Below are 11,285 nucleotides of genomic sequence, written 5' to 3'. Positions count from 1 at the left end.
AAGGCCTTGAACAGTTTGGCACAAAGCTACATCTCTGATATGTTAATTGAATATATTCCTGTGCTAAACCTGCGATCTGCTGAAGCTGGGCTCTTAAGAGTCCCAAAAACCAGGCTCCGGTCTATGGGAGATAGAAAACCAGGCTCCGGTCTATGGGAGAGAGAAAACCAGGCTCCGGTCTATGGGAGAGAAAACCAGGCTCCGGTCTATGGGAGATAGGGCATTCTGCCATTATGCACCCAAGTTATGAAATGCCCTTCCACAGACAATTAAGGATTAAAAAAAATATCTATATTTAAGTCACTTAAAAATGCATCTTTTTAAATTAGCATGTCAGCCTATGTAGATCTGCTTTTATGAATTTGTATATTATGTGTGTTCTGTGCGCTATGTTTTAATATGTATAGTTTGTGTGATTACTTACGATTATGTGTTAGTGTGTTTTTAGATTGTAAAGCGCTTTGAGATGTGCTGCATGAATTGCGCTCTATAAAATAAAGATTATTATCATCATTATTCCCTTCTGGGTGTAAAACAGTGTCAGGCTACAACAAAACCAAGCGTGTACCGTCAGATACATAGGTTAGTGTGCCTGGCAGACTGCCCGCTGCACACCACTATCAGAGCTGGACCGATGATAGCAAAGACTGCCCTCAGGTGGCACAGAAACAAAACCGATAAACAGAACTATAAACACTCCTTCAGGTAAGGGACCAACAAAACATTACAGGGAACACAGGGACTGCCTTCATCATGAAGGAGAGTTTACAGGATCGTCAACAGGACCAATGAAGTGCTGATCATTGTGAAGTGGTCTTTATACTGGCCTTAAAGTGAGGTTTTACTGTACTGTAGTAAACCTGCAATATTTGTGCAGCACAATGTCGCAGAAAGGGCTTCACGACAGTGTATCATCACTGTACATGTAAACAAATTCAAATACCCAAAGCTGTTGGATCATTCCATGTCAAACTCTTTTAGTACTTAATCACAACAAGAAATGGTTAACAAAAAACAGGCAAACAGAAATCAACACATTGGAAACACAGCATATATTTCACAGGCACATCGTGTTGTGTGTGTGTGTGTTACCGGCAGATATAAAGCATTAACTCATAAATCATTCACTTTTCATTAGATTGGTTAATTAAAATACACATCACCACAGATAATAACAAGTAACATTCTTCTGTGTGTTGTGGTGAGACTGAATAGTGTTGAGATAGTGACTGGAGACTTGATTCATCAATACACCTCCTCCTGCAGCAGATTAAATGGGAAATGAGAACCCATATCTATCCTCAAAGGGCAGCAGTCAAGTGGACAAATACTTCACTTAATGTCTTAAATCAGAGTAAAAGTAAGTAAACTTGTTTTGAATAAAACCTATTGTGTTTTTGCACACAGCTTTGAGGAGTTTCCACTTTTAAAGGTTACTTGTTTGGCTGGCAACAGGGGTTCTGGAAGCTACAACACAAGGCTGCTCGCACGTTAGCCACCAGTGAAACTGGTCTGCCTACACCACCTCACAACATGCTTAGTTTCTTAAACTTGGCCCCAGTCACGCTGATAAGTCATGGAACTGGAGTAGTGTTAGGATCATGAAGAACATCCTGCCAGTCAGTTAATCTACAGAGATTCACTGACCCGCTCGTTTTCTATTTACAGAAACCAGAGCAGCGTGCTCTCCACTTAGAATGCAAAGTGGTCGTATTGTTTAATATTATTGGTATGATATAAATAAACACATTTAAAATACTTTTTTTTTTTTTTTTGTTTGTTTTTTTTACAACAATCCGAAACTGAAGCATAGAAAAAGAGAATCTAACAATGGTCCTAAATACTAAAACACACTTTAAAAAAACGAATGTAGAGCAGACTGATCTAAGGGCCCTGGACACACACCACAGTGTCAGAGCTCTTCCTCAGAGTGGTGTCTGTTCACATACCTACCCTCATCTTCAGTATTGATGCCCTTTCAGGCTGTGGAGCTCAGTTCACTTTAGATTCAAGACCTGATCCCTCTGGTAACAGTGCAGGGGAGGCTACAGAAGGCTGGCTGAAAGGCTAGTTGGTCCATTGCTAGAGATGAGAGGGGGGGGGGGGTTGGCTGTGTCACAGCAACCATCTTCAAGCATAAAATACTGAAAATAACTATAAAAAAAAGTAGTTTTGGACACATAATAAATATCGTTTTCATACCAATGTAAAAAAGTAATGAAAGGGTTAAATAGGCAAGCTGAGTTTAAGCTCTCTCTAAATATCAGGTAGTGTCATCTGTGTTCACAGGCACTCAGGGTTATCTACACACCCTGACAATATATTCCAGATTGCAAAACTTGTGTATTCCACTTAGAATAAACCGGATCTATCTATTTATTAAAAAGAGAAGTTTCTGGTTAGTTGGAGTTAGTCTCTTAAAACAAGGTGGGTTGTATTTCTCTACAGAACACACTGTACAAGTTAAATTAAGTTATAAAGTAAAAGCGATGTGTGGGAAGGATGAAGTCCCTGAAGCTTTGCTGAGGACCCTGGGTTTGAACCCCAGCTCATCCACCGGACCCTGGGCTTGAACCCCAGCTCATCCACTAGTGGTTGAGTTTGTTGAGCTGGGATTAAACCCAAGCACACCTACTGCACAGCCAAACACCTAGCAACCAAGCTGTCCAACACTGATTGCATGTAACAGACAGCCCTGAAAGTGGACAACCAGAAACGGGACAATCACTTAAAGAGAGCCTGTAAGAGAGCCCCTGTCTCTGGGCTGAGCAGTGGGGTTAGTCCCTGTAGCCTGGCTGGTGTCCCAGCTGCCGATCGTCGTAAGTGCTGTATCTCTTGATGTGGATGCGTCGCACACGGTCCCGCAGCTCTGTGCCCTCCTCATCCTCGCTGTGAGACCCCCGGTGGGACCCCCGGCTTGTGGCCTCCAGCAAGGAGTTGTCAGGGACCCTGGGGGTTTCATACAGAAGCACGTTGAGGGTCTCCTCGTAGATCCGAGCCTCTGGAAACTCCACCTGGACAGAGACGCACGGGGAGAGAGAGAGGGAGAGAGAGATAAGAGGGGGCTCCTTTGATGAAGGTGCTGTCTCAAGTGTCTGTCTGTGTGATGAAGCTGGATCCGATTGGAGCTTTTATACAACACTGGGGAATCCAGGGTTGACTTCAGTGCTGTAAAATGCTGAAATGAAATCCAGCTGTGGCTTATCCTAGCAGGTTATAGATTGATCAAATCGCCCTCATTTTTTTTTCACCTTTTACATTAGAAATCCCGACCAATGAAACATGCCTAACAGAGGCTCAGCAGAGCTCAGCTATAGGGGAATGCTTGCGTAACTGCTAGAGCTGAAGCTGCAGTCACCTTGGTCTGTTTCTTCTCCGTGGCGTAGACGATGGAGGTGCAGCACACCTCTGCCAGCTTGCGGCCCTGCCCGTAGAAGGACCAGCAGCAGATCTCGTCCCCGAGCACGTCCTTGATGAAGAGGACTCGTCCATTGAAGCGCAGGGACAGCTTGTCAAACAGCTCAATGTTCTTCAGCAGGTGGTCGTCGGAGTTACTGAATCAAAACAGGCGACAGAACAAGGCGGCCCAATGGATACTTTGAACACTTTCAAAAACTGGTATCATTTGGCCCGGTCAGAAAGGGTGTTTTACCTGGTGTAGGAATACTTGTTGTTGCTTCTGTTGTACAGCAGCTTCACAACCGGCTGTAGGGAAGATAAAACAGTTGTCAGCCCCTATAGTGTGAAAATCTTAACTTATACTGTAAGTTAACACGTCATGTGTAGGGTGCCTTTTACTGTTATGAGAGATGTAATCTTGTGCAGTCTGGGGCGATACTGAGCTGATGAAATGATGTCTCTTATTAAAATCAAATACACACAGACTTTACTGAGGCACTGATGACGGACACACGGATCCTAAATCAGACAACGACAAAGTGCGCTTTCCTTGCAAACCAATCTGCAAAGCGTTGATTTTTCAGTGCCTTTGATGACCTGTCGAATTACAACGCTGGGACACGATCAGAGGAAGCAGTACTTTCTGATACCTTGGTGCACGCCTCAATCAGCTTCTCCTCCTCCTTCAAAGAGGTGACAATCGGAATGGTGCAGACTGGCTCATATAAGTCCTTCTTTTCCTGGGCAGAAAAAAACAAAAACAGATTCTTTAACAGCAGCTAGGGGGAATGTGGCCGCATGTTCTACAATACGCAGGGGTCTAGTTAAACAACAGAAACATTGGCAGATCCCTCTAAAGTCTACATCAATCCTGCTGGTGCCGCTGTTTGGATCAATTGAGTGGGCTGTGCTGTAAAATGCTGCCGAACCACGTTTAAAAGCTGATCAATATGTCGAACGATTACTAAAACGCTAGATGACGGCACACTCATGGCCATCCACTGTTGAGTTTTTAGAAGCGAAAGAAATCAGAGTAGAAATGAACAGGCCGACAAACCACCCCCACCCTCTCTTATTCATTGTTAGTTAACACAGCCAGTGCATGGAATGCAGTTGCCAAGGAAACCAGACAATGTCCACCTTGTGCTGGGTTAGGCCATAAGTTATTTCAGCAAAGGCAGACGAGAGAGTCAGGCTTTCAGAGTGAGGTCTAAAGAGCCACTGCATTACAATTAAACAAAACACTAAATACTTCAAACAGAACATGGAGGGAGGAACGCTTTTCAGCACAGGGGCCCACAGCAATCTGACGGTCTCAGAAAAATCATTTCCAGTTGTTTATTAACAAATATGATCTCTTCATTCAAAATACACCCTTTGCCTTTTTTTTTTTCAATCCAACAGAAGCATTAAAATGTAGCATTCGTTTTCAAGAAGCCTAGGTTTAAGAATCCTGTTGCATTCCAATAGGCATTCATTTCGAATACACATTTTAAAATGGGGTTCTTTAAGCTCTTGACTAGGGTAAGCAGAGTGCAGCAGCCATCTAGCACAGTGATGCTTGGAAACAAGCCTGCTTTCCAGCGGAGCATCTCTGCAGGAGTGGAGCCCTCTCCCTCTCCCTCTCCCTCTCCCTCTCCCTCTCCCTCTCCCTCTCCCTCTCCCTCGGTCTCACCTGCAGCGCTGTCTGGCAGATCTGCACCAGCCCCTGAATGAGGTAATACTTGGCCTCTGCCATCAGCTCTCTGATCTCCTGCTGGCTCTTGGGTAATGTGATGGTGGCGTCTCGCAGGTAGTTCAGAATAGAGCCAAAATGCTTCCCACTGCGGTCTATCAGGATCCAGCCTGCACAGGGATGCAACAAGGTGACTGCAGGCAAGGCAAGGCAAGGCAAGGCAAGGCAAAGCAAGGCAAAGGATCACCAGGGATGAACTGAGCTCAGTGCCGTTACATTTGTTTGCTCTATTCCACTCTTAAGCACATGAATCACTAGGTCATTTTCAGGCAACTACTGTAGTTGTTTCTGCAATTTACTCACCGTGTGAAAAGTTCATGAAAGAATAAACCACATCGATTTGGGAAACTTCAGTGTCAAATTCAACAAACCATTCCAACAGTTGCCAGAAAAAAAACAACTTTGTGTGTTCCAGGTCTCCATAAAAGAAATGCAATATTTTACTTTATCAAAAGGGTCAGAACACTAACAGAATATTTACAACACACAAGAAAACAAGTACTTTAACCCCATATCGCACAGCGACACGCACAAATACAGTAATAATGCATCTCTGCATCTATACCTCTTATTGCTAATATCTCATTGAACCTGCTATTAAAAGACCAGTTCAATGAAAAGGTAGCAATCGCTAATAATTTAATTAACCTTATTAAAACAGAGCAGGAACTTCAGCATTTCATTATTAAATTACACATCATACTAAATTCATTTCCAATAAGTCTAGCTTAAGGAAATCCATTTGCATTTGAAATGGCAGAAAACCATTCATGCATATTATAAATAATTCATGCAACTTGACCTGACTTCACCCTTTCGTGCACGAAATCCTGAAAAACTGCAGATGAAAAAGTAGCGTGGGACACAAACAGATTTATTGCACAATATAGTGCAGTTACCTTCCTTATCAGTGAGCACCTCCATCCTGCCACTGAACATGGCTTTGAGCATGGTGTCCTGCCGGGTCAGCACCTGCACAGTGGTGAAGTAGAGAGCGCCCCCTACGTTCAGACGCACATAATTGTTGTTGGGGCTCCCTTTGTAGCTGCAGGTCTTGGGCCTCCCCCCCGGGAGGGTCGGCCCTGGCAGCGACGGACACAGCTCGGTCAGGCAGGACTCCCCAGACATGCCCCTCTGTAGGTAGATGACGACTCTGCAGACTGTTGGCTTGACTTCCCGCGCCGTGGTGTCTGCTACTGAGGGCACTGCCACCGGCACTCCCTTCCGCACACCGGCATCACTGCCAACACAAACAAGCAGGGGAAGAGCAGCGTGGGTCAGCTGGTATTTCAAGGACAATTTACACTGAAATCAGCAAACACTTTCCATGGAGTTCAGTTTATTCACTTTGTGCCAGCACAGTTCCATCTCAATTAAGCGGGCACAAACACAAAGAGAGATCGAAGGAACCCTAGTTACCCTTCCCTAGGCCTGTGTACGGGTCTGATGTGTGGACAACAAAAACGAGGCTTTTAGAAAGAGTTCCTGCTTACAGCATCATTAACCAATCATCTTCTTTCCCCATGAGTCAGACTGGGAAGCATGAAGGAAGTGACCCACGGAATGGGGCGGGCACGTTGACAGGAAAAGGGAAGCTGCAGCCATTGCATTCCAAACGCATGACAGAGCCGGGGAGTGGTGATGGACACAGGGGGATCCTCCGTGGGTTTTCAGGGGAGAAACCCCAAACCCCCTTAAAGACCCCGTATCATACTTCTCTGGGCTTTACCATGCTTAGGCTATGCTTTAACTAAACAGGTTAAGCTTTTAGAAAAGCTGTCCCCACTAAACTGGTGAACTAAACTTCCTCCCTTTTCCACTACACACTATCTGAGGGCCAGAGATCAAGCAGGCTCCGCATTCAGCTTACAAAAGGGAGGGGTTATGACAATGGGCAAAGTTTAGCCATGGTTGCAAAACATTTTTTTTGATACTCCTAGTATTTTGACACCTTTGATGTAGAGATTTTAGTACAATGCGCTGAACACAGTAAAAGCTGGACTACAAACAAGCCTTTACCCGTTATTCAACATAACTAATCAAACAAATAATAATAATAATAATAATAATAATAATAATAATAATATACATAAGTAAGCAAATAAATAAATAAAATAACTATCAACAAACTTCGGGGCTGTGGGCGGCGTGCATAAAGTAAAGACTCATAACCATTAATAACAATATAAACTGCGTGCAGACAGTGGTTCAATTGCTGACTAGCGTGTGAACGGTGGTGGGTCGTTATAATTATTCAATTTAAGACTACAGTTACATGTCTAGTCAAGATAACATTATATAAGGAATTGTGTCGTCTGCAGTCCGCAGATGTACGTAGTTAGTCTCCCACTCAGAATAATGTTAGCTCGTTTTAAATTGAACAGATTCCAATACAGACCTTAGTTGATAAGTTAGGTGATATAACGCTACTTACCCGTCAAGACAACGTACGTCTTCTGCTTTGGTTTGGTTTTGATGTGTGTTTCTTTTTTACACGCCTTCTCAAAATGAAAACTTTTGAGTTTCCTCCTAAAAAACAACACACACAGGAAACATACCTCAAAGGAAGGATTAGGAGGAATTCGGGGTTTTGTAGTCATTCCCAGGAAAAACAAATGAGCCTAGAACTACATCACCCATAATGCCCCTGCAAGCCGGGTTTTGGGGTGTTCCACTTCGGGAAGAAGCGCAACTAAATATTAAACAACAAACATACACATTTTAAGAGATACATTGAATTTAAAAATGTTTTTGTTCATACCAACGTCCTTAATTACGAATTTTAACTGCACGTAATTCCATTTTTAGAATTTGTGAACCCCCCCTAGAATTCTCGGAAAGGTACAGTCTAGATTGAAGCTAATGGACTCGTCCATTTTACAGAAGGAGGGCGTATTTTTTAATCGAATTTACTAAAATAGAAAAACACAACAAAAAAATAATGGTATACTATAAATAAGTAATTGTATATTTTTTAATCTTTTTTCGTAATGTCTCGTACTAAAGAAATGTCACGAAACCGTTATTACATTAAAATCGTGTAATTAGCACACCCCCGTTTTTTCTGAGTGAGTGTAAAGCGCTGCGAAAGTGCCATGTTGGTAATCAGAGGCTAGTTAACCTGTCGCCTTAGCAGCCAACAAAACAAGAAGGTATAGAGGCGTTTGAGACTGTCTCCGAGCCGCCGGGTCCCATCGCTTGTTTTTATCAAACATCTTAAAAGGCAGGTCAGTGTATGATAAGCTTCGTTTTATACATTTTTCTTAAATTTGGCGCAAGAGCGGTGTGACGTGTAAGTACTACTCGTTAATATTGGATCCAGAACTCCACTCCGTTTTTACTTCTCTGAAACGGATCTGACTGAAACTCATTTCTTATCGCAGGTTGCCAGCTGGCAGCGGTGTAGTCGGGCGATACAGACCTAACAGCTGGTAATAACACGTCCTGTTGGTCTGCTAACACCTGCCGTGTTTACATTGTGGCAGATGTTTCTACCAGTGGGGTTTTTGTAGACTTCGCTACACCAACAAACTCTTACCCCATTAACTACCAAATACAAAACAATAAATAAATCCAAACTCAAGCTGTATTTATGTTATTTCATACCTTACATGTAGACTGAACTTTTGCGGTTAACAACATTAGAGCAAGCGATCATAACAATATAGTTCAAGAGTACATTTAAATACCAGGTAGATCTCTTAAAAATGCACCACACATTTCAAAGTACAGTGTTATTGAAAGGCATCATTCGTTTGTATTGGTTGTGCTCATTTCACGTACCTGGGACAAGGTAGCTGCCAGTAGATTTTCTACTGGTTCTAGTAAGTCTCTTAAATTAAAGATCTGATACAATGTGCGTCCTTGCAAAGATGCCAGCGTCAGGGGTTCAAAATGTTGTTCGCACACTGGCTCTCTACAAGAGTCTTGCCGACAGGTTAGTTGAAACTAAGTGAAACCGGCCACCGCTGTGGTTCTGAGCCAGGGCAAGCCGTTGGTGATGTGAATTGTCCCGTCTCTGTTTTGGTTTAAGCCTCCCAAGCAATGTCGAAGGACCCCCTGGCAGACGCTGGGCTCCACTTCGATGAGCTCAACAAGCTGCGAGTCCTGGACCCCGAGGTGGGGCAGAAGACCACCGATCTCAAGGAGGAGTGTAAAGAATTCGTGGAGAGTAAGTCCAGGGGACTCGGTTCAAACTGCAGCCAAACCTGGGTCAGAACGTCTGTCCGTACTACCCACCCCTAAATATTCCTGGTGTCTGTATCTATCTGTCTGTCTGTCTAATCATTTTTTTCGGTCTTCTTTTATTTGAAGAAATCAGTCAGTTCCAGAAGATAGTTGGAGGGCTGATTGAGCTCGTGGATGAGCTGGCACAAGAGGCAGAGACTGAGAAGATGAAGGTCAGGGCTGGTTGATTTATTCTGATCTGATTTCTACTGCATTGGATGGGCATTGCTAATGGCTGGCTAATTCATATAACCCAGGGGCGTCCAACGCTGTCCCTTCCACTCCTGGTCTTTGTGCCAACCCTGTTCTAAAAAACTGAACCCTCCAGCCAGACCCTGAAGCAGCTCATTATCATTTCAACCTGGAGTGGAATGGGGTCCAGGACTGTGATTGGACACTCCAGGATCGCATTTATACCAAAAAATACATCTGTGTGATCTGTGTTGTAAGTGGAGATTCCTGCCCTTTTCTTGCAGGCGATTGGCGCGAGGAATCTGCTGAAATCTGTGGCCAAACAGAGGGAGGCTCAGCAGCAGCAGCTCCAGGCCCTCATCGCAGAAAAGAAGATGCAGCTCGAGAGGTCTGTCCGTCTGTCCGTCTGTCTGTGCCTGCCTGCCTGCATGCCTGTCTGTCTGTCTGTGCCTGCCTGCCTGTCTGCCTGCATGTCTGTCTGTGCCTGCCTGCCACTCACACCACACGCTCTTTAGAAACGTGCAATCTGAATGGACTCACATTGTTGCATTACTTCCTCTTGAGACGGAGGCAAGTCGCAGGTTCATGCGTGACCAGTATGATCACATTGTAGAACCCAGAACGTCTCAAACTGATATGACATCCTGGCTCGCTCACCTCCTGTAATTCTGACCTGTTTGCACTAAGCTCTATGTAATAGAATACTGTTGCACTTGTGACAGAAGAGTTTAAATCATGCATGACTCTGCGAGTAGGGACCGGTGTACTGTAGTTTGCCAAATTGGCTGAATGCAGCCCCACTTCAGGTGAATAACGGCCTTGCTCTTGTCCACAGGTATCGGATTGAATACGAAGCGCTGTCCAAGGTGGAAGCAGAGCAAAATGAATTCATTGACCAGTTCATCCTGCAGAAATAAAGAGACGCGCTGATGGGATTGTGACAATAGGAAGCAGTGAAGGGCGGCCCGTTCCAGCTCAGCACATTCCTTCCAGAGCAGAGCAGCGCAGGGCAGGGCACAGCAAGACCACACAGCCCGTTCTTTAAGAGCTCCAGACTCACAGCCTTGAAACACTAAGGACTGGATGCAATGCAATGGCATGCAACAGGCCTGTTGAATTCTCCTTGGAATTAAAAAAACAAAACACCGCCTCTGCATTGAAGAGCTTAAACCAGGATGCAAAAATATTTACCTTTTGAAAAAAAAAAATATATATATATATATATATATATATACTAGTGAGTGATTCATATTATTTATACTATTTATATCTCATGGTACTTCAGTAAAAAGCCAGCTGTATTAATAACTTTTTTTTCTTCTTTTTAAATATGAAAATACATTAATAATAGCTGCATGGTGCGGAACAGTAATGCCAGCAGTTTCATAATCTTGTATTAATATGTGTTGAAGATGATGGCTTTTGTTTTGTACCTTTTAAAGCAGTCTGCACAGACATGTTCTCTGTGTTTGTTAAACAACACTACATTAAACACAGGGCAATGTCCACGTCTGCTCAATCAGACCAACAGTGGGCTTCGATTCTGTGAAAGATTTTTCGCTTCTTAGTTTGTTCCATTGTGCTTATCTGGATCCGTCGATTTTATGTAAGCTTATTAAAAAAAGAAATATGCACGTTTTTTGTGGTTGCTTTTTTTAAAAGGTAAATCGCAGTTTGTGTTGTGAGAAACTCGATGATCAATGAACTTAAAGAGAGACACGTTGCACAGCTC

General features: G+C 43.6%; 2 protein-coding genes across 2 annotated transcripts; one reads left to right on the top strand and one right to left on the bottom strand.

Moving 5' to 3' along the window:
- Window positions 1–952: 952 nt before the first annotated feature.
- LOC117430239 (BTB/POZ domain-containing adapter for CUL3-mediated RhoA degradation protein 2-like) lies at window positions 953–7,729 on the bottom strand. Its single transcript, XM_034050086.3, has 7 exons — window positions 7,569–7,729; window positions 6,034–6,374; window positions 5,075–5,244; window positions 4,050–4,139; window positions 3,653–3,705; window positions 3,359–3,554; window positions 953–3,014 (listed from the first exon to the last, which is right to left on the bottom strand). The coding sequence occupies exons 2-7, from the start codon at window positions 6,260–6,262 to the stop codon at window positions 2,778–2,780; spliced, it is 975 nt and encodes a 324-aa protein (XP_033905977.2). The 5' UTR covers window positions 6,263–6,374; window positions 7,569–7,729; the 3' UTR covers window positions 953–2,777.
- Window positions 7,730–8,202: 473 nt separating this feature from the next.
- LOC117430503 (intraflagellar transport protein 20 homolog) lies at window positions 8,203–11,199 on the top strand. The gene is made up of 5 exons (XM_059000753.1): window positions 8,203–8,362; window positions 9,168–9,305; window positions 9,449–9,534; window positions 9,838–9,941; window positions 10,389–11,199. Exons 2-5 carry the CDS (start codon window positions 9,179–9,181, stop codon window positions 10,468–10,470), a joined length of 399 nt encoding a protein of 132 aa, XP_058856736.1. The 5' UTR covers window positions 8,203–8,362; window positions 9,168–9,178; the 3' UTR covers window positions 10,471–11,199.
- The last annotated feature ends 86 nt before the right edge of the window (window positions 11,200–11,285 follow it).

Source organism: Acipenser ruthenus, chromosome 26, assembly GCF_902713425.1.
Source record: "Acipenser ruthenus chromosome 26, fAciRut3.2 maternal haplotype, whole genome shotgun sequence".
In the NCBI taxonomy this organism is placed as follows: Eukaryota; Metazoa; Chordata; class Actinopteri; order Acipenseriformes; family Acipenseridae; genus Acipenser; species Acipenser ruthenus.
This window is presented reverse-complemented; position numbering and strand designations above follow the sequence as displayed.